At 44.0% G+C, this 23,431-nt stretch overlaps 1 protein-coding gene across 1 annotated transcript in view; it reads right to left on the reverse strand.

The window, feature by feature from the left end:
- Positions 1-23,431, reverse strand: part of N4BP2 (NEDD4 binding protein 2) — a 123,248-nt gene that overhangs the window by 98,040 nt on the left and 1,777 nt on the right. Inside the window, exons 2-3 of the mRNA XM_069744571.1 lie at positions 1,288-1,563; positions 250-1,183 (exon numbers count right to left, since the gene is read on the reverse strand). Of these exons, the coding sequence (XP_069600672.1) occupies positions 250-1,183; positions 1,288-1,489 (1,136 nt within the window). The 5' untranslated portion in view covers positions 1,490-1,563. The remainder of the gene's footprint in view (positions 1-249; positions 1,184-1,287; positions 1,564-23,431) is intronic.

Raw genomic sequence — 23,431 nt, forward strand, 5'->3', positions numbered from 1 at the left:
GGGCACAAAACAATGGAGGTCCATTGAATCACATGTTGAGCTGCAAAGCACAGCGAAGATGCAGCGCTGGAGTGACAGGGGCTTCAACAAGTATGGCTTCTTTTAAAGCATTACAACAAGCGGTGGCACCAATATTCACTAAACACTGAGAATGTCTTCAAGCTCCAAAATTCATAAGCCCTAAAAGTTAGGGAAAATGGCACTAATGAATGAGCGACTGCAGCAACATTTAATAATCAAATATATTACCTTGCTAATGTAGATTTTCCAGAGCCTGGAGCGCCCCTCAGAAGAACCAGAACTTTTCCTACATACGGGGTCACTTTTTTTGGCATCTGCGGACCACTCTGTGCCATATTTATAGGTTTAATAGTCTCAGCTTTCCAGTGGGTTTGGGGAAAATGGTTAAAATTCCAGAGGAATTGGGGAGGGTTATAGCAAACTCCTGCAACAGGTGGCCTTATACCAGCTACACTCGGCCACTGCAACGGATTAATAGCTACTGGTGCAATGAATGCAGGATTGAGATTGGAGACTGGATAAAAGCAGGACGCCATAGGATTCCACTTTGTTTGTGAGTTTGGAGATACAGTTTGCAGTTTCACTTGTGTTGTCGGTGACATTGGCCCAGTAAACGGCTCATCTACTTCCGGAGGTTTCTCAACACTCGTGACATTTTCTTGGGAATATGTGGCTCTATAATTAGAATAGTCTGCATTTACCAACCCATCTGGTTCTGTGACATCTGCAACTGCACCCGTGTTACGTTCATCAGACAGAACATCTGACTCCAAGGTATATGTGTGATCTTCACTTTGCAGATCTGCGCTGGATTGATCAGCTAATATATGATCGGTGTGGCATGAAGTATCGCCAATATTCCTAGCGTGATCCAGCTCTGGCTCCACTATATCCTCCTCACATCGTTCTGCGCAGTTTAGGCCGTACTTATCAAGTGCCTCATCTAACAACATATCCAAGTCATTGCACACCGTCTCGTCCATATATGAGGCATCTGTTGGTTCTTCTATTTGATCAGGCACATGTTGAAAATTATCTGAAACTTGTGATTCCACCTCAAAATCATCCAGGAGTGAAGGCACCATGGCAAAACCCGTTGACTCTTGAGTGTTCCCTTTGGTTGACGTTGATAGCTCCAAAAGGTAGTCCATCACGGTCTCAACTAGGTCAAAAACAGAAACATGCCAAAATAAAACCTCGCTACTTCTCTAAATCAGGTTTATAGACTCACATCATGAATAGTGTTTATTTAGTAGTATTACCCACCTTCTTTATACTCACTGAGAACCATCTCAACCAAGGACGGGTCAAGGTTGGGGAACATCTCACACATGTTGCTAAAAACTTCCTCCCTGTTATTGCTCATTGCTGGAGGAAGAGGTAGACCAGCCGATGGGACTGATGGCGAGCCGGTGAGAGAAACCCTTCTCTGAGGACTTGCCGATAAACTCTTTCTTTTTCTAGGCATTTCACACTTGGATGTTCATCAGTCTTCTCTTATATTTACAGTCATTTCCATTCTTAACATCTATATATATACACCTGGAAAAGTGAGACAACTGTTAGCAAGTAAAGCTGTGCTAGAAAAAAAAAAGACCAATACAGGATAAGAGATTTTAACAATATTATAAAAAATTTAAAAAAAGGCAGCAAATGATCAGTGGTTGGTATATTCTGCCCGGACTTGTCAAACAACTCACTGAAACCGGTTTTATTAATATGTATGGCAGTAAAAGGAATGCATCATCAGATAATAACCTACTATCTAAATAATTTTTTTATCTTTAGTCTTTGACAATAATTACCATATTTTTTGATGTACTAAAAAAATAAATCTTGACATTTAACACTGGCAGCATAGAAGTGAGACGCCTCTGGGGACCTGTGTGTCCGACTAGTCTCCCGTGTAGTTCGGTCCCTGCTAGATTATTAAGTATGGTATGTTTTTCTCCGAAATGCTGCAGTGTTTCAGAGTCAATCACCTGGCAGAGCTTGTACAGACAGTGCCTGACACAGGCTGCCCGTGGATTGGGCAGCTTGGATCAGATTGTCAGGTTCCCTTTAAGGCCAATCTTCTGCGGGAGAGGGGGTCATCCCTGAGCTTATGGACTAATTACGTCATTTCCCTCCACAGTTGATTTTAGCACTTATCTGGTTACCCCGACCAGTCTAGCAATGCGCCGTTGAGATGCAATAAATGTCCAAGGCTGACAACAATTCACACTGGGCGTTTTTGCTGCTTTTTTTAATACTAATTTTCAGCTGCTTTTTACAGTACCAGCAAAGCCTATGAGATTTCAGAAATCTCATGCACACACATTGGTTTTTTGTGTGATCAGTATATTGTGCTTTGCTGCGTTTTTTTGAACGTCACTTCTTTCTTTCTCATTTTCATTTCATTCATTTTTTCAGCGTTTTTCACCAATTGTCTTGAATGAGTGTTGAAAAAACGCAGGTATCAATATTTGCTGATGAAAATCCAAGGACATTAGCCTGGACAAAAAGAAAAAAAAACGCACAAAAAAAAACCACAACAAAAACCTGCGTTTTTGACGCAGCTTCTTTCCTGCCATGAAGATCAGGTTTTGCTGCAGAAAAAAAAGCAGCAAGAACACCCTGTGTGACCTTACCCTTACTGTAAACTGGGTGTACATGGGAATGAAAATGAGCTGCAGGATCCAATCCAATCACGAGACAAAATCAAATGCGGTACTGTGAACTGATGCGTTTCTGTGGCAAATACTGACGAAGCACAGAAAAAAAACACTTCTCGACATAGCCGATTACATCCCATAATAAAAACGTATGTACTCAGCCCAAGATGGATCAGCGGAAGCAATTACTGATGCGATAACACTTAGCTGATCATCTGTGCAATGCATAGAGTCAAGTCAGTGATAAAAGCTAGAGCTTCGCACCGCAGATCTTCATGGCTTATCTACAGAACATGTCAATCACCCCATCAGAGAAATCATTGCACATGGAAGTGTTATCAAAAATCCAAGAGCGGAAAATATAAGGAACAATGTTATGTAATACTAACTCCCCTAAAAGAAGTGTGCGCAGAGTCATTACCTCCAGCAGCGAGCCGCTCTCCACAATATCGTCCTATCGCATAGAACACTTTCCTAGTAACTTATCAGCGGCCAAGGTCTTGTGTGCAGACTATCAGCAGCAAACATTCACAGGACTGATCCCATTATGCCATCTGCACACTCTGCTCACACACTTGTACAGGTTTTACAGAAATAAGAAGCCTTGCCATATTTTACTCCACCTTATTCAGAAAGCCACAACATGAGGGCGGCCAAGTGTTAGCCACACTGATAGCCTAATAGGGGTTAAGTTATGTTCACACGTCCAGTAGAGATCTGTTAGAACGGATCCAGGGGCAATCCGATGTCAAACAAGTTTTTGAAAAACTGATTTTAGCTGGATCCGTTAGAACACTGGCGTCTAAAAATGGATCCATCAAATGGCCATCTGTATTTGTTTCTTTGAAAAGGATCTGTTTTTTGCTTACTGGATCAGTTTCAAATGGAAGATTACTTGACATGTGCAGAAGTACCGAATATGTTAAATATTATTTTTCCAGTAAGCAAAAAACGGATCCATGCTGCTGGTTCCATTCTAACGGATGATTAGTGGACATGCCATTATCATATAACAGGTTATTTTTATAGGAGGCTGCCACAATTCCCCTGTAAGCCCTGAGTGTGTGGATAAACCACATACATGGGGGTCGCAAGAATACCCCCTCACTGGAGGGATACAGGGAATCATGGCAGTGTGTACACTGAATGCAGACTTATCAATTCATCCTAAAAAAAATAAAAAAAAAATAAAAAGATATCCCTCTGCTGCTTGCTGTAGGATTGATAAAATCATTACTACAGGAGATTATCACTGGAGGACTAGTAAACCTGCTGCCAAGTAGTCCTCTATATTCATAAGCTGTGTATAATCATTATTGTGCATAGGCAGAAAGCTGCTAATCAGTGGTGCCGGCAGGGTTATACAGGGTTCATGAAGCTTTCACAGAACTGCTACATCCTGAGCAAAGAAAACTGTGACAAGCAGCCCAGTAAGTGATACATCAGTGAAATCAGGGTCTCAGTCTCTACATCATGCTGCTCTCAGATCGGGTACTAAAACCTGCTGACAGATTCCCTTTAAATATAGTGTAGGTAAAGCAGAATGTGGCTGTGCAATGTGTGATAATATTTTCTGAATGAAAATATATATATACCTATGTACTGTAGAAATAGAAACGTCTCTTTGGCCCAAGTAGCAGATACCTTTTACTGGCTAATTAAAAATTATAACAAAATTATAGATCGATGTATATTTATTAAGTTACATTTTTTCTGAAACGCTCTGGATACAATCGTGCAGCCTGGCTGTGAATCACGGTGGGAAAGCATGAATCTCCTGACAGATTTCCTTTAGAAGGCATCGTTCTCGGCAGCACATTGTCCTGGGTAAGGCTACCTTCACACTGGCGTTTTTTTCAAAACGTCGCAATACGTCGTTTAGGGGGAAAAAAAGGCATCCTGCAAAGTTGTTTGCAGGATGCGTTTTTGCCCCATAGATTAACATTAGCGACACATTGACACACGTTGCAACCGTCGTGCGACGCTTGCGCCGTGTTGTGGCGGACCGCCGGGAGCAAAAAATGTTACATGTAACGTTTTTTGCTGCCGACGGACCGCTTTTTCCGACCGCGCATGTGCGGCCGGAACTCCGCCCCCACCTCCCCGCACCTTACAATGGGGCAGCGGATGCGCAGGAAAAATGCATCCGCTGCCTCCGTTTCACTGCTAGCGTCGGAACCTCGGCCCGACGTACTGCGACGGGCCGATTCCGACGCTAGTGTGAAAGTAGCCTAAGTTGGACATGTGCTGCTTATAACAATGATATTCTAGATCTACAAAAAGTGCTGCTGTCCTGGTGAAACAGGCTGTTAAATGACTGCCGGTCTGTTTGCCTGTTGCCGATCGGTGGCTGTTTAACCCTTGAGGACAAGTCAGAGTACGTGTAGCCTAAGAAAAGCCATTGCTTTCCAGAACTGAAGACATCCATTAAAGGGTGATGGAGTACTTGTGATACTGTTTCTTACGTATCACTTCAGCACAGATTACTATAACCCTGAATCTCAGTCTATCCTGTTATTATAACTTTTAGTCTCCATGTCTGGTTAGTAGCCCCAAGGCTCATCTGTTATCTCTGTGGCCTTGGATTATAGTATCATCTATGAGGACGCTCCAGACTCTGTGCTCAGCTCCAATCAGATTTCTAGGTAATTTGCTGTATCCATCACCAGACACAGGTCCTGGTACGGGACTCTAACTGCTTTGTGTATTGTTCTGTCATTTCTGATTGTTGGTAAACCCTAAAGTGTTGTTAGTAATTGGCCGCACGTATGTAAGGCTCTCCCAACTCTTTATAAATGTATGTAGCTGGCTATTTCGGGTCGGACCTGGCCATAGCCACACAAGTTCTTTGTCTTCTCCACTGGTCAGTGTTTATATGGCATAATTAGGAATCGCCAAAAATGATCGGAAGAACCATGTATAGGGTTTTGCCAGAGCAATGCAAATTGTTAAAACTACTCCACAAAGAGTAGAAACAGACTCTAAGGCTATGTGCACACGTAAGAAAAGAGGTGCAGAATTTTCTGCAAAAAACCCGCATCCGCAGCCGCGGATTCGCCGCGGTTTTTATGCTGATTTTGTGTGGTTTTTATGCGGAATTGCTGTGGATTTTGTGCGGATTTTGCCACTGCGGATTTTTAACATGGAGGGGTGCAGAGACGCTGCAGATCCGCACAAAAGAGGTGACATCCGCTTTTTTTTCTCCCATAGAATAACATTGTACTGTACATCACAGTGCGGATCTGCAGCGTTTCTGCGCGGAAAAATCTGCAGCAAGTGCACATAGCCTTAAACTTATTACCTAGCGCAGCGATTCCCAACCATTGTGCTGCGACATCCCGGTTAAAGATGGCAGCCAGATTAATACAAAAAAAACTTGGATTTAGGCAGAAAACCACTCTTGGCAGCACGACTAATAGTCAACTTCATCTTTCAGGTACCGTAATCGAATAGTCCAGCAGCGCTGCAGGAAACCATGGGCAGCTTCTTGCACCTCTCGCAGGCCGCACGTCAGATGAGTGGGTATTCATTGTATCCAGGGGGCACAGATTGTATGTACGTATATATACGTATGTGTGTGTGTGTGTGTGTGTGTGTGTGTGTGTGTGTGTGTGTGTGTGTGTGTGTGTGTGTGTATATATACACACACACACATATACATACACACACATATATATATACAGTACAGACCAAAAGTTTGGACACATCTCATTTAAAGATTTTTCTATAACTTCATGACTATGAAAATTGTAACTTCACACTGTAGGCATCAAAACTATGAATTAACACATGTGGAATTATATACTTAACAAAAAAGTGTGAAACAACTGAAAATATGTCTTTTATTCTAGGTTCTTCAAAGTAGCCACCTTTTGCTTTGATGACTGCTTTTCACACTCTTGGCATTCTCTTGATGAGCTTCAAGAGGTAGTCACCGGGAATGGTCTTCCAACAATCTTGAAGGAGTTCCCAGAGATGCTTATCACTTGTTGGCCCTTTTGCCTTCACTCTGCGGTCCAGCTGACCCCAAACCATCTCGACTGGTTTCAGGTCTGGTAACTGCGGAGGCCAGGTCATCTGGCGTAGCACCCCATCACTGTCCTTCTTGGTCAAATAGCCCTTACACAGCCTGGAGGTGTGTTTGGGGTCATTGTCCTGTTGAAAAATAAATGATGGTCCAACTAAACGCAAATCGGATGGAATAGCATGCCGCTGCAAGATGTATTGGTAGCCATGCTGGTTCAGCATGCCTTCAAGTTTGAATAAATCCCCAACAGTGTCACCAGCATAGCACCCCCACACCATCACACCTCCTCCTCCATGCTTCACGGTGGGAACCAGGCATGTAGAGTTCATCCGTTCACCTTTTCTGCGTCGCACAAAGACAAGGTGGTTGGAACCAAAGATCTCAAATTTGGACTCATCAGACCAAAGCACAGATTTCCACTGGTCTAATGTCCATTCCTAGTGTTCTTTAACCCAAACAAGTCTCTTCTGCTTGTTGCCTGTCCTTAGCAGTGGTTTCCTAGCAACTATTTTACCATGAAGGCCTGCTGCACAAAGTCTCCTCTTAACAGTTGTAGAGATGTGTCTGCTGCTAGAACTCTGTGTGGCATTGACCTGGTCTCTAATCTGAGCTGCTGTTAACCTGCGATTTCTGAGGCTGGTGACTCGCATAAACTTATCCTCAGAAGCAGAGGTGACTCTTGGTCTTCCTTTCCAGGGGCGGTCCTCATGTGAGCCAGTTTCTTTGTTGCGCTTGATGGTTTTTGCCACTACACTTGGGGACACTTTCAAAGTTTTCCCAATTTTTCAGACTGACTGACCTTCAATTCTTAAAGTAATGATGGCCACTCGTTTTTCTTTACTTAAGGCCCCTTCACATTAAGCGACGCTGCAGCGATACCGACAACGATCCGGATCGCTGCAGCGTCGCTGTTTGGTCGCTGGAGAGCTGTCACACAGACAGCTCTCCAGCGACCAACGATCCCGAAGTCCCCGGGTAACCAGGGTAAACATCGGGTTACTAAGCGCAGGGCCGCGCTTAGTAACCCGATATTTACCCTGGTTACCAGCGTAAAAGTAAAAAAAAAAAAAACAGTACATACTTACCTACCGCTGTCTGTCCCCGGCGCTGTGCTTCCCTGCACTCCTCCTGTACTGGCTGTGAGCACAGCGGCCGGAAAGCAGAGCGGTGACGTCACCGCTCTGCTTTCCGGCTGACCGATGCTCACAGCCAGTACAGGAGGAGTGCAGAGCACAGCGCCGGGGACAGACAGCGGTAGGTAAGTATGTACTGTTTTTTTTTTTTTACTTTTACGCTGGTAACCAGGGTAAACATCGGGTTACTAAGCGCGGCCCTGCGCTTAGTTACCCAATGTTTACCCTGGTTACCAGTGAAGACATCGCTGGATCGGTGTCACACACGCCGATCCAGCGATGTCCACGGGAGATCCAGCGACGAAATAAAGTTCTAGACTTTGTTCAGCGACCAACGATCTCCCAGCAGGGGCCTGATCGTTGGTCGTTGTCACAAAAAGCAACGATTTCCTTAACGATATCGTTGCTACGTCACAAAAAGCAACGATATCGTTAACGATATCGTTATGTGTGAAGGTACCTTTAGCTGCTTTTTTCTTGCCATAATACAAATTCTAACAGTCTATTCAGTAGGACTATCAGCTGTGTATCCACCAGACTTCTGCTCAACACAACTGATGGTCCCAACTCCATTTATAAGGCAAGAAATCCCACTTATTAATCCTGACAGGGCACACCTGTGAAGTGAAAACCATTCCCAGTGACTACCTCTTGAAGCTCATCAAGAGAATGCCAAGAGTGTGCAAAGCAGTCATCAAAGCAAAAAGGAAGCTACTTTGAGGAACCTAGAATATAAGACATATTTTCAGTTGTTTCACAATTTCTTGTTACGTATATAATTCCACATGTGTTAATTCATAGTTTTGATGCCTTCAGTGTGAATTTACAATTTTCATAGTCATGAAAATACAGAAAAAGTTTTAAATGAGACGGTGTGTCCAAACTTTTGGTCTGTACTGTAATTATATATATATATATATATATATATATATATACATATATATACATACACACATACACACACACATACATACACACATTATATATACAAATATATATATATATATATATATATATATATATATATATATATATATATATATACACATACATTTACGGTATATTAAATAGGCCTGGGGTGCACATTTTTTTATATTAAGGGGACACTTTTTAATATTCAGGTGGCAGGGAATATTTTTTTTAATAATTATTTGTAGTACATTTTTCAGGATAACCTGATTAAAAATTATTAAAAAAAAGCTCAGTGTGAACTATGGATGCGTTTTTTCCATTGGTATCAATAGGAAGTTTTTTCAAAGAGGATTTTAAACATTTTTAGGTGGATTTTGAGGCAGAATCAACTCCAAAACGGGTCCCACTGTTGCGGCTACCACCGGACTGCAGAACAGGAGACATGTGTCCCCACAGGACTGCTGCCAGGTGGTTTCCACACTCTTCCTGGTCTTTGGAAGTACTGATAAGAGCAGAGCTCGGCACTTGGCAAGGATCATCGGTGCCAGACACACACTCAGGAACGTATATTAGATGCTTCCGTCGTTTATTCCTACAGAAGAAATAGACAGACATTGCACAGATTGGAATCGGTTTCCATTTTGCATCCATCTTTGTTCCTTCTGGAAATTGATCCGTTTGACTAGAGGAGTCTCTAAACACCTCTAGTGTTCTGGCTGTGGGAAGTGCTAAAACACAGACCCGTTAATGGTTGACATAACGGATGACCATTACTAATGTTTAGTTCTCGAGAAGACTAATGTTAACCTCTTAACGACCGCCAATATACATAAAAACAGCGGCCGGTAAAGTGCCTTATTCTCTCATTGCCCTTGTAAAACGGCGATCGAAAATAAGAGAATAGAGGAAAAAAAAAATGATGTAACAAGTCAGAGGAGAGATAAATTGTGTTCTCAGGCCCCCACGGTACCTTAGTACTGGAACCACCATCCCCTGGCCCTTCATGAAGTAAAATGGAGGGTGCAAGAGCAGTGTGCCAGCCAAAATCTGTCCGACACCCGACAACCACAGGGAATAGTCCTATTGGTTCCTGACTTTTGATCAATGTGATAGACCCCATCACAGTGATCAAAAACCCAATATGTAGTAAATATGGCAGCACTTGGGCTGTGACTCTCTCTCCTCTCCTTGTAATTGTTCTATGAGAGAGGAGAGATGCACTACGTCCAAGTGATGTCCTGTCAGAGAAAAAAATAATCACATTTCTATCTCAGTTTTAATAAATCCCTTCCCAATCGTCTAATCACCCCCCTTGGTTATCCCCCCACATCATCCCCTAGTCAGATTACATTTTTATTTTATAATTTTTATTTCTTTCATTCTTTGCCGTTAGAGTTAGTCTTCGACTCTATCTATATAATTGTCTAAGGGGCATTTCCGTCTTTCTGTCTGTCTTTCTGTCTGTCCCGGATATTAATTGGTTGCAGGCTTGCGGCCAGCCAGTGGGCGTAGACAAAAGGGCAGGGGAGGCCAGGAAGTATGCAGAGCAAGTCCCCGCCCACTCCGTCCAGGCCCGGCCAGAAGCGCTGCAAAGGGGGCGGAGTTGCCATGAGGAGGGCGGAGCCGGCCGGGACCATGGGCGCTGTTGGGCCTACCACCGCCAAAAGCCGGGGACTAGATTTGCGGCCAGGGTCAGTGACTACGGCCGCGGTTATTCATGACGGCTGCGACAGCAGGAAACAGCGCAGCACATGCGGCGGTGACAGCTGCGGACGGAAGGTGAGTATATACTACGTGGGCCGGGCAATATACTACGTGGGCCGTGCTATATACTACGTGGGCCGGGCAATATACTACGTGGACTGGGCAATATACTAAATGGGCTGTGCTATATACTAAATGGGCTGGGCAATATACTAAGTGGCTGGGCAATATACTACATGGATATGCATATTCTAGAATACCCGATGCGTTAGAATTGGGCCACCATCTAGTTTAAAAAATAAATTACAACGTTATGGTGACATTTAATAAGAAATGTTATCAAACTCTGTGTCATATCAGTGTGTTCAAAATGCTCACTACTCCCCTGGATAAAATCCTTGAGGGGTGTAATTTCCAAAATGGGGTCAAATTGTGTGTGTGTGGGAGGGGGGGTGGGAGGTTGATGTCTTCTGCTTAGGCACCTTAGGGGCCCTGCAGTTACACCATGGTGTCCACCTCTTTCAGCCAATTTTTGTTCCAAAATTCAAATATTGCTCCTTCCCAGCCCCGCCGTTTGTCCATGCAGAACTTTTTGCTTACATGTGTGGCATTGCTGCACTCTAAAGAAAATGTGTAGCAAACTGTGGGGTCCACTTTTTTGCGTTACCCCCTGCAAAAGTAAAACTTGTTTCATTCCACTTTTCATTAATTCCTGTGAGGCACCTGAGGTGTTAAATTTTGTTCCCAACAACAGTTTTGCAGTACGGTATTTGAGAGGTACGGTTTTTAAAATGACATCACTTTTGGGGAGTTTCGAATATATAGGCTCCTCAAGGTCCATTTAAATCTGAATAGACCTCCTAAAGAGACAGGTTTAGTAAATTTGTTGAAAAGAAATTGCTGCTATACTTTTTAACCCCTAACATCATGTTTTAAAAATTATGCAGCTGTAAAATAAACATGTGGGAAAAGTTATTTATTAATTATTTTGGACAGAATGACTTAGGCTATGTTCATACGTTGCGGTTTTTACCGCGGATCCGCTGCGTTTTTGAGGCTACGGATCTGCAGCAGTTTTCCATGCGGTCTACAGTACCATGTAAACCTATGGAAAACCAAATCCGCTGTGCACATGTTGTGGAAAAAAACGCGCGGAAACGCAGAGTTGTTTTTTCCGCATGTCAATTCTTTATGCGGATCTGCAGCGTTTCTACACACATTGACTTGTATTGAGTCGGGCACTTCCGCAGCAAAACCGCAGATATAAAAAACATCTGCGCTTTAGCTGAGGAGGAAACGCTGCAGATCGGGAGGTGGAAAGAGTACGGGTAGTGCTTGGCCTGCCGGGGGGGGGGGGGACTAAAAGTCCCATCGGGCTATGCCTGCTACAATGACAGTGATTGACACATTAGCCAATGATGGGACAGTAGTAGTCCCATCATCCGGCTAATGTGTTGAAAGTAAAAAAAAAAAACAAACAAAAAAAAACAGAAACATACATACTGCATACATACATACATACATACATACAAAATACTAGCATACTACATGCATACTACATGCATACATACAACATACTACATACAATACATTCATACATTACATACAATACCTACATATAACATACAGTACATACAACATAGAGTACGTACTCACCATCACTTGTCACTTTGAACCCGAAGCCATTGTCACCTGTAAAAAATATTAAAATAATAAACAAACACTATACTCCCTGATCCGCAGATATCCAATTAAAACGAGTATCCCACGAGCCACGACGATCTCCCATGGACGATTGTCTCCTGTCAGTGTGTCACTGAGGGTCCTATAGACATCAACCGATGTCACTGTTCTATAGGGGAGATCATCGTGGGACACTCGTTATTAATTGGACTGCATTGGACAGGGAGTATACGGTTTATTATTTTACGTTTTTTGCAGGCGATCAAGTATGGTAAGTAAGGTTAAATTAAGAATAATAAAATACTTTTTTCTGGCTGTGTATTTTTTTTGTTTTTAACTCTTTCACTACTCTAGGATTAATAATGGATAGGTGTCTTATTGACGCCTCTCCATTATTAACCCGACTTAATGTCACCTTACAATAGCAAGGTGACATTAACACCTTATTACTAGTGTTGAGCATTCCGATACCGCAAGTATCGGGTATCGGCCGATACTTGCGGTATCGGAATTCCGATACTTTTGTGATATCGGGTATCGGATCAATAGGGATGTGTAAAATAAAGAATTAAAATAAAAAATATTGATATGCTCACCTCTCCGGCGGCCCCTGGACATCATGCTGCTAACCGGGAGGCTTCTTTGTTCAAAATGCGCGCCTTTAGGACCTGGGAATGACGTCCCGGGTTCTGATTGGTCGCGTGCCGCCCATGTGACCGGCACGCGACCAATCAGAAGCCGCGACGTCATTCTCATTCACAAAAACTCCTAATTCTAGGAATTGAGGACCTGCGAATGACGTCACGGCTTCTGATTGGTCGCGTGCCGGTCACATGGGCGGCACGCGACCAATCAGAACCCGGGACGTCATTTCCAGGTCCTAAAGGCGCGCATTTTAAACAAAGAAGCCTCCCGGTTAGCAGCATGATGTCCAGGGGCCACCGGAGAGGTGAGCATATCAATATTTTTTATTTTAATTCTTTATTTTACACATCCCTATGGATCCCAGGGCCTGAAGGAGAGTTTCCTCTCCTTCAGACCCTGGGAACCATGAGAATACCTTCCGATACTTGATGTCCCATTGACTTGTATTGGTATCGGATATCGGTATCGGCGATATCCGATATTTTTCGGGTATCGGCCGATACTATCCGATACCGATACTTTCAAGTATCGGACGGTATCGCTCAACACTACTTATTACCCTATATCCTACAAATATTGGCCCCCGATCATCGGCTTTCCCCCTCTGGTGCAGAAAATTGCGTGGGAGCCCACGCCATTTTTTTTTTTTTTAATTAAACGCTCATTAAGAAACATCGGCCTTTCTATTATATATCTATAGATATATCGATATATATATATATATATATATATATATATATATATATTTATAGATAGACATATCTATAGATACATAGCTGTATCTATCCATATATCTGGCTGCTTTCACACATCAGGTTTTTGCCGTCAGGCGGATCCGTTTTTTTTTCCGCCGGATCTGTTTTTTCTCAGAGTTGTATTAGCACCGGATTGCGCCTGATGGCCACACGTTTCATCCGTTTTTTGCCGGATCCGTAAAAAAAAAAAAAAACTGTTTCCGCCGGACGGAGATAACATACAGAGGAAAGTTTTTCTGTCCGGTGAAAAAACGCACACGTTACAAGTACATTTTGATCGCTGTGATAGAACCTATCACAGCGATCAAAATAAAAAAATATTAAATTAAACTCCCCTTTATCACCACCATAGGTAGGGACAAAAATAAAATAAAGAAAATATATATATTTTTTCCCCCACTAGGGTTAGAGCTAGAATTAGGGTTAGAACTAGGGTTAGGGTTAGAATTAGGCTGGGTTCACATTGTGTTAGTGGCAGTCCGCTAACGGAATCCGTTACACAGCGCCACTAATGCAATGCAACGGATCCGTTAGCGCAGCCATTGACCGCAATGTATCTAATGCATCGCTAACGTATGCCATTTTTGGCATGCGTTAGCGATGTCCCGTTATTTTCTGACGGACCTCGAACGCTGCTTGCAGCGTTTTTGGGTCCGTTCTCGCTAGCGCAGATCGGGCATCTGCGTTCGCGGGATTGCTAAACACAATCCCTTTTTGTACATTGCATTAGCGCATTTCGTTAGCGTTTGCGCTAAACGGATTGCACTAACGCAATGTGAACCTAGCCTTAAGCTATGTGCACATGCTGTGGATTCGTAGCAGTTTTCCATCAGGTTTACAGTACCACGTAAACCTATGGAAAACCAAATCCCCCCCCACATATGGGGTATCGGCGTACTCAGGACAAATTGTACAATAACTTTTGGGGTCCAGTTTCCCTTTTTACCTTTGGGAAAATAAAAAAATTGTTGCTAAAATATCATTTTTGTGACTAAAAAGTTAAATGTTCATTTTTTCCTAGGGAAAAAATGCGTTACATACATTGCGGTCAATGGGTGCGCTAACGGATCCGTTACATTGCATTAGTGGCGCTATGTAATGGATTCCGTTAGCGGATACCCACTAACGCAATGTGAACCCAGCCTTACAGTCACTCTGGAAATGCTGATGTGCATATACCGAACCACCAATTGAAGGACTATTTTTTCCTGATTGTGAAATGGTGCTCTCTATCGGTAACGGTTATATTATTCAGGCAACTTAAAACCCAGGATCCAGCAACACCGAATATATACATTAAATCTGCTCAAAATAATCTGAATTTCATGTTAAAGAGAAATAAAAAGGAACATGTTAGACAAACTATAAGGCTATGTGCACACGACAGGAATCTTTGCAGAAATTTCCTGACCCAAACCGGACTTTTTCCGTAGGAAATCCGCATGCGTTTTTTTGCGGATTTTTCACGTTTTTTCCCCGAAGCTTCCCCAATGCAATATATAGCGTCAAAAACACGAAAAATCCACAAAATTAATGAACATGCTGCGTTTTTTACCGCGATGTGTTTTTTTTGCGGAAAAAAAACACAACATGTGCACAAAAATTGCGTATTGCATTCTATTAATAGGATGCTTAACCCCTTAGTGACAGAGCCAATTTGGTACTTAATGACCGAGCCAATTTTTGCAATTCTGACCACTGTCACTTTATGAGGTTATAACTCTGGAACACTTCAACGGATCCCGCTGATTCTGAGATTGTTTTTTCGTGACATATTGTACTTCATGTTAGTGGTAACATTTCTTCGATATTACTTGCGATTATTTATGAAAAAAACGGAAATATGGCGAAAATTTTTAAAATTTTGCAATTTTCAAACTTTGTATTTTTATGCCCTTAAATCAGAGAGATATGTCACGAAAAATAGTTAATAAATAACATTTCCCACATGTCTACTTTACATCAGCACAATTTTGGAAATAAAATTTTTTTTTGTTAGGGAGTTATAAGGGTTAAACGTTGACCAGCAATTTCTCATTTTCACAACACCATTTTTATTTAGGGACCACATCACATTTGAAGTCATTTTGAGGGGTCTATATGATAGAAAATACCCAAGTGTGACACCATTCTAAAAACTACACCCCTCAAGGTTCTCAAAACCACATTCAAGAAGTTTATTACCCCTTTACGTGCTTCACAGGAACTGAAACAATGTGGAAGGAAAAAATGAGCATTTAACTTTTTTTGCAAACATCTTAATTCAGAACCATTTTTTTTATTTTCACATGTGTAAAAACAGAAATGTAACCATAAATTTTGTTATGCAATTTCTCCTGAATACGCCAATACCCCATATGTGGGGGTAAACCACTTTTTGGACGCACCACAGAACTTAGAAGTGAAGGAGCGCCGTTTAACTTTTTCAATGCAGAATTGGCTGGAATTGAGATGGGACGCCATGTCACGTTTGGAGAGCCCCTGATGTGCCTAAACAGTGGAAACCCCTCAAGTGACACCATTTTGGAAACTAGACCCCTTAAGGAACTTATCTAGATGTGTGGTGAGCACTTTGAACCCCCATGTGCTTCACAGAAGTTTATAACGTAGAGCCCTGAAGAAAGAAAGAAAAAAAAAAAAAAAAATTCGCATTTTTTCTACAAAAATGATCTTTTTGCCCACAAATTTTAATTTTCACAAGGGTAACAGGAGAAATTAGACCACAGAAGTTGTTGTGCAATTTCTCCTGAGTACGTCGATACTCAATATGTGAGGGTAAACCACTGTTTGGGCGCATCGCAGAGCTTGGAAGAGAAAGAGTGCCGTTTTACTTTTTCAATGTAGAATTGGCTGGAATTAAGATCGGACGCCATGTCGCGTTTGGAGAGCCCCTGATGTGCCTAAACAGTAGAAATCCCCCCCAAGTGACCCCATTTTGGAAACTAGACCCCCCATGGAACTTATCTAGATGTGTGGTGAGAACTTTGAATGCCCAAGTGCTTCACAGAAGTTTATAATGCAGAGTCGTGAAAATAAAAAATATTTTTTTTTCCACAAAAAAGATTTTTTAGCCCCCAAGTTTTTATTTTCACAAGGGTAACAAGAAAAATTGGACCCCAAAAGTTGTTGTCCAATTTGTCCTGAGTATGCTGGTACCCCATATGTGGGGGTATACCACTGTTTAGGCGCACGGCAGAGCTCGGAAGGGAAGGAGCGCCGTTTTGGAATGCAGACTTTGATAGAATGGTCTGTGGGCATTATGTTGCGATTGCAGAGCCCCTGATGTACCTAAACAGTAGTAACCCCCCACAAGTGACCCCATTTTGGAAACTAGACCCCCCAAGGAACTTATCTAGATGTGTGGTGAGAACTTTGAATGCCCAAGTGCTTCACAGAAGTTTATAATGCAGATGGTGGACCCATGTCGCATTTGGACACCCCCTGATGTGCCTAAACAGTGGAAATCCCCCAATTCTAACTCCAATCCTAACCACAAAACACCCCTGACCCTAATCCCAACCCTATCCATAACCCTAATCCCAACCCTACCCCTAATTTTAGCCCCAACTGCTGTTCTCCTGTCGGCCAGCAGATGGAGACAGATGGCGGGCGCACTGCGCATGCGCCCGCCATTTTCTTTTCCCCGGCAGCCAGGAGAAGCAGCAGGAGGACCCAGGGACACAGGTGAGTATGCTAGGGTCCCCAAATCCCCCTATTTCTCTGTCCTCTGATGTGCGATCACATCAGAGGACAGAGTATTACACTTTACTTTTTTTTTTTTTGCGGTCGCCGGTAAACAGTTAATTACCGGCGATCGCAAAACAGGGGTCGGTAAAACCGACCCCGATCATGTTCTTTGGGGTCTCGGCTACCCCCGGCAGCCGAGACCCCAAAGATTCTCCCGGTGTCGGCTGGCGGGCGCAGTGCGCATGCGCCCGCCATTTTGAAGATGGCGGCGCCCACCGGGAGACACGAGGAGCATCGGGGGAGATAGGTGAGTATTGGGGGGCTACCTGGGACCCCTTTTCTCTGTCCTCCGATGTGCGATCACATCGGAGGACAGAGAAATTAAAAAGAGATCGCGTTTTTTGTTTTTTTTTTGCGATAGCCGGTAAACGGTTAATTACCGGCGATCGCAAATGCGGGGTCGGTACAAAACCCCCCGAATCATGTTCTCTGGGGTCTCGGCTACCCCCGGCAGCCGAGACCCCGGAGAAAATCCGACTCTGGGGGGCGCTATTCACTTTTTCCACAGCGCCGTTCATTAACGGCGCTGTGGTTTAAGTACCCTTAGCGGCCGCCGTTAAAAGGCGTATCGGCGGTCGCTAAGGGGTTAATGGATGCAATTTTTTCACAGTTTTATTGTGTTTTTATAGCGAAAAAAACGTGAAAAATCCAGAACGTATGCACACAGCCTAAAGTCTGCGATCTTCGATCATCGCTGGATTCCAGAAAGAAAAAAAGGCATTTATATACAAGCTGAAAACCGGTTTTTACATACCGGTAATAGGATTTTACAGAGTCCACGACAGCACCCCTACGAGAGAGGGGACCCGCCCACCTTCCGGACAGGAACCTACAGGATTTAAAGGGGCGGTCCCGCTCACCACTCCAGTTTGTGTTTCAGAGTATAAGGCACACCGCCATTGAGTTACTACATAAATATATACACTTATACATTACTAAATACCATCACCTTCTAAGGAGTGATTTTTTAAAAGCACACTTTCCCAAAGGGGTGCAGAAACCAGTGATCAACTACGGGGGGTGGGAAGGGGGGAGGAATGTGCGGGTGCTGTCGTGGACTCTGTAAAATCCTATTACCGGTACGTAAAAACCGGTTTTCCTATCGCCACGACAGCACCCCTACGAGAGATTTTCAAAGATCAATCACCTTGGGGGGGGGGGGACTACAGCACTAAGTACTGTACGGCCAAAAACTAAATTGGCCTTTGAAGATAAATCAAGACGATAATGTCTATAAAAAGGTGGAAGGAGATGACCACGTTGCCGCATTACATATTACGTCTATGGAGACGTCCGCTCTTTCCGCCCAAGATGAGGCCATGGCTCGAGTGGAGTGGGCCCTGATGCCATTTGGTGGTGTCTGGCCTTTAGCAGTATAAGCAAGATATATGGCATCTCTTATCCATCTGGTGATAGACGCTTTTGTTACACTCGCCCCTTTCTTTGGGTTCTGAAAGGAAACAAACAGAGCCCTACTCTGCCTCCATTGTTCTGTCTTGTGTAGGTACTCTAATAGTGTTCTTCTAACATCTAACATGTGATATTTCTGCTCTTCAGCTGAAACCGGATTGTCACAGAAAGATGGTAAAATTATTTCCTGACTTCTATGAAATTTGGAAGCTACTTTTGGTAGGTATGCTGAATCTGGTTTTAATACTACCCTATCCTGAAAGACCATTAAATAAGGAGGATCTATCGACAATGCTTGTAAATCACTCACTCTCCTAGCAGAGGTCAGGGCTACTAGGAAGGCTGTTTTTAAAATTAAATTTTTAATGGAGACAGAATCTATTGGCTCAAAGGGGGGTTCTGTTAAGGCGTCTAAAACCAAATTTAAATCCCATGGTGGTAATTTAGGAACATACACTGGGTTACTACGTTCAGTGGCCTTAATAAATCGGGAAACCCATCTATTTCCCGCCACATCACTGTTATATAATGCCCCCAAAGCTGAAACTTGGACTCTAAGGGTATTTACTATTGCAGATGCTTGTTCAATCTCCGTAAATTTATGATAGTTCGAAAGGATCCATCTGGTTTGGAGATTAAAAATAAAGGGGAATATAACCCTTTTCCCTGCTGATGTTTTGGAACTTCTACTATAACTTTCTTCTGTCTTAACATCTGAACCTCTTTTTCCAGGGCCTTTTGTTGGTCTAAGGAATCAGGGGCAGTCAAGATATAAAAATCAGAAGGTTTTTCCCGGAATTCTAATTTTAACCACGACTTAATTATACCCAGAACCCAATCGCTCAAAGTTATTTTGGCCCACTGAGCATAGAAGTGTTTTAACCTGCCCCCTACTGGGAGATCTTTATTAACGATAATTTCTTCTGCGTCTTGAGGAAGATGCTGAGGGATTAAAGTCCGAACCTTTCTTCTTCGGGTCTGTTGGTTCCCAGTCTCGGTTCTGGTAAGGTCTTCGGTATTGGAAGCGTCTCCTGAAGGTATTCCTAAAGGTAGGATTGAATACTTTAGGAAAACCCTTTTTCCTATCCTCAGCTTTAGCTAGGATGTCATCCAATACCGGGCCAAACAGGTACTCACCCCTACACGGAATTGTACACAGTTTAGCTCTCGCCTGGGCATCCCCTTTCCAGGTCTTAAGCCATAGGGCTCGGCGAGCAGCGTTTGAGAGACCTGCTGATCTGGCTGCTAATTTTAGAGAATCCACAGATGCATCCGCTAAATACGCCACCCCTTCCCGTATTTGCGATGGGAGTTCAGCATCTTGTCTCTGGGCACCTTGGATTTCAGCTGTTCCTCCAGCTGGGTTATCCAGACCATGACGGATCTAGCCGTACACGTACTAGAGATCGCCGGTTTGAATGTTCCAGCAGATTCCCACACCTTCTTCAAAAACATGTCCGCTTTCCTATCCGACGGATCTTTCAGAAGGCCTACATCTTCCAGAGGCAAGGCACTGGCTTTAGATGTAGAAGCCACCGCTGCGTCCACTTTTGGAACTTTCATCCATTCTGCCAGATTATTATCGTCAAAGGGATACCTTCTTTTTGCTGATGACGGCAGGAAACCTTTGTCCTGTTTATCCCATTCTCGTTTAATAAGGGTCTTAACTGTATCCACTACCGGGAATGCCTTACGACTCTTCTGGCACAAGCCCGCAAACATTATGTCTTGTGCGGATCTTGGTTCCCTGTTCTCTGCAACACCCATGGTTGCTTGGACTCCTTTAACTAACATATCCATGTTATCAACTGAAAAACATGGCCTTCCCTCTTCATCTGAGGAGGATGGAGATGAGGAGCGGGAACATTCACCTTCTTGCAGGGACAGGCTAGATCCAGGAGATATGTCCCTGACCGACCTTTCATGGCGGCTGCCTCTAAGGGAATAGCTTATTTCCTCCCTGATGACCGCTCTAAGGTCTGATGACCGAAGGGGAGCTTCCTCTTCTAAGGTCTGACAGATGCAAGCCTGACAAAGCCTTTTAGTATAACTGTCAGGCATTGGAGTCGTGCATAAAGCACATTGCTTGTGCTTAGATTTAGATGACTTTTTCCCCTAAAACAAAGCACAAAATAACGGACCATATCAGCATCAGGTGCATTGTTAACACTCACCATAAGGCTGAATCAGTGAATACCGGTTCTGGAGGAGTAGGATCCAAATGTGACGCTGGGGCGCTCGCACGCTGCTGCCCCCGTACCGCTCTTGCTGCTGCTTCTTGAGCGGCCGCTACCGCTCTTGCAGCGCTGCTCCGTTCCCTCTCCCTGAGGGTGCCCGGCATCCCCTACTGAGGACATTGCTGCACGCTTCATTCCACAGCCGCCGCTCTTTTCATAACACTGCAGCGCTCCTCCCCCAGCTTACCCCGGAAGTGTAAGAACTACTTCCGGGTTCACCAGCGCCGGTGAGAACGCTGAACCCGCGCTCAACTGCGGACCAGGACGGCACTGCCCGACTCCTGGGACGCGCTCCGCATGGCCAGACAAGGGGGGGGGGGTCTGCACACAGGACACCCCCGACGCTGCTTCCGGGCCCCCGATTCTGCTGTTCCTTAGAGATACCGCGCAGAGGCATGGTGGACCCGGGCGAGTTCATCCTGCAGGCTCCTGCCGTCTGGACAGGAACCCGAACTGGAGTGGTGAGGGGGACCGCCACTTTAAATCCTGTAGGTTCCTGTCCGGAAGGTGGGCGGATCCCATCTCTCGTAGGGGTGCTGTCGTGGCGATAGGAAAAGAGTCCATTAAAACAAACACGAATTTTGGTGCCTTTTGTGTGTATGATGTATGCGAGGAAACCGTGCCACAAATTTACATTTTGCTCGCCTTCCCACCAAAGCATGATGTGAAATATAGCCCCGTGCTCCCATTGAAGTGAATGAAAAGCTTGTTGCAAGCAGATTGGCAGCGCTACTTGATGCAAATGTTGGCACAGAAGGGGCATCCACAATTCAGGTCCTAAAAGGAGCCGGTTATCTGATTTATGCGGCTCAAATTACAGGCAGTGTATATCAGATCCTGACTGCAGGATTACAGCCAGGCATATTTCACTCTGAAACACTGAGGACTCTCCGGCGCCAGGATAGGAGGAGGGAATAGCATAGATACAATGGCACAGATGAATTTAAAGATGCAGCCACCGCCTTTCAGGGCTCATCTACAGATAATGTTGTAGATAAGCCCCTGATCCAACCTGCAAGAGAAGAGAAAGAAAATATATTATACTCACCCGGGGGAGCGGACCGGCGCCTCCCAACTTCCTATGATGCCGCCCTCTGGCATCGGCGCTCCTGCGCAGGCGTACTTCTCTGTTCTGATGAGGGCAGAGTAAAATATTGCAGTGCGCAGGCGCCGGGAAAGGTCAGAGAGGCCCAGCACCTGCGCACTGCAGTACTTTCCTCTGCCCTCAACAGGACAGAGAAGTACGCCGGAGCGCCGATGCCAGAGAGTGATGAAGAAGCAGGAGGGCGGCATCACAAGATGGGAGGCGCCGCGCCCGGACCTGTGACACCCATCGGACCGGACCGCCGACAGGAGAGTATAAAATAACTTAATTTTCTTCAGTTTAAGGTCGGACCGGGGGCTTATCTGCAGCATTATAGAATGCTGTAGATAAGCCCAGAAAGGCAGTGGTAGCATCTTACATAGTAACATAGTTAGTAAGGCCGAAAAAAGACATTTGTCCATCCAGTTCAGCCTATATTCCATCATAATAAATACCCAGATCTACGTCCTTCTACAGAACCTAATAATTGTATGATACAATATTGTTCTGCTCCAGGAAGACATCCAGGCCTCTCTTGAACCCCTCGACTGAGTTCGCCATCACCACCTCCTCAGGCAAGCAATTCCAGATTCTCACTGCCCTAACAGTAAAGAATCCTCTTCTATGTTGGTGGAAAAACCTTCTCTCCTCCAGACGCAAAGAATGCCCCCTTGTGCCCGTCACCTTCCTTGGTATAAACAGATCCTCAGCGAGATATTTGTATTGTCCCCTTATATACTTATACATGGTTATTAGATCGCCCCTCAGTCGTCTTTTTTCTAGACTAAATAATCCTAATTTCGCTAATCTATCTGGGTATTGTAGTTCTCCCATCCCCTTTATTAATTTTGTTGCCCTCCTTTGTACTCTCTCTAGTTCCATTATATCCTTCCTGAGCACCGGTGCCCAAAACTGGACACAGTACTCCATGTGCGGTCTAACTAGGGATTTGTACAGAGGCAGTATAATGCTCTCATCATGTGTATCCAGACCTCTTTTAATGCACCCCATGATCCTGTTTGCCTTGGCAGCTGCTGCCTGGCACTGGCTGCTCCAGGTAAGTTTATCATTAACTAGGATCCCCAAGTCCTTCTCCCTGTCAGATTTACCCAGTGGTTTCCCATTCAGTGTGTAATGGTGATATTGATTCCTTCTTCCCATGTGTATAACCTTACATTTATCATTGTTAAACCTCCGGCGCCAGGAGGCGCCATCTTATAGCGGCAAAATCTGCTGACAGGTTCCTTTTAAGTGAGAAAACGTGACTTTTAAATCAAAGGAGCATTTGTTAATGATACTTTAAAACTTATTGCAAGAGTCAATATTATCCAAAAATAATGTAGGTCGTAGGTTAGACCCAGATCTCTTGGAATCTGCGATATTCAGGAAGAGTTGAAGAATAGAATTGATATTAGTTTT

The sequence above is a fragment of the Ranitomeya imitator genome, chromosome 1, assembly GCF_032444005.1.
Source record: "Ranitomeya imitator isolate aRanImi1 chromosome 1, aRanImi1.pri, whole genome shotgun sequence".
NCBI lineage: Eukaryota > Metazoa > Chordata > Amphibia > Anura > Dendrobatidae > Ranitomeya > Ranitomeya imitator.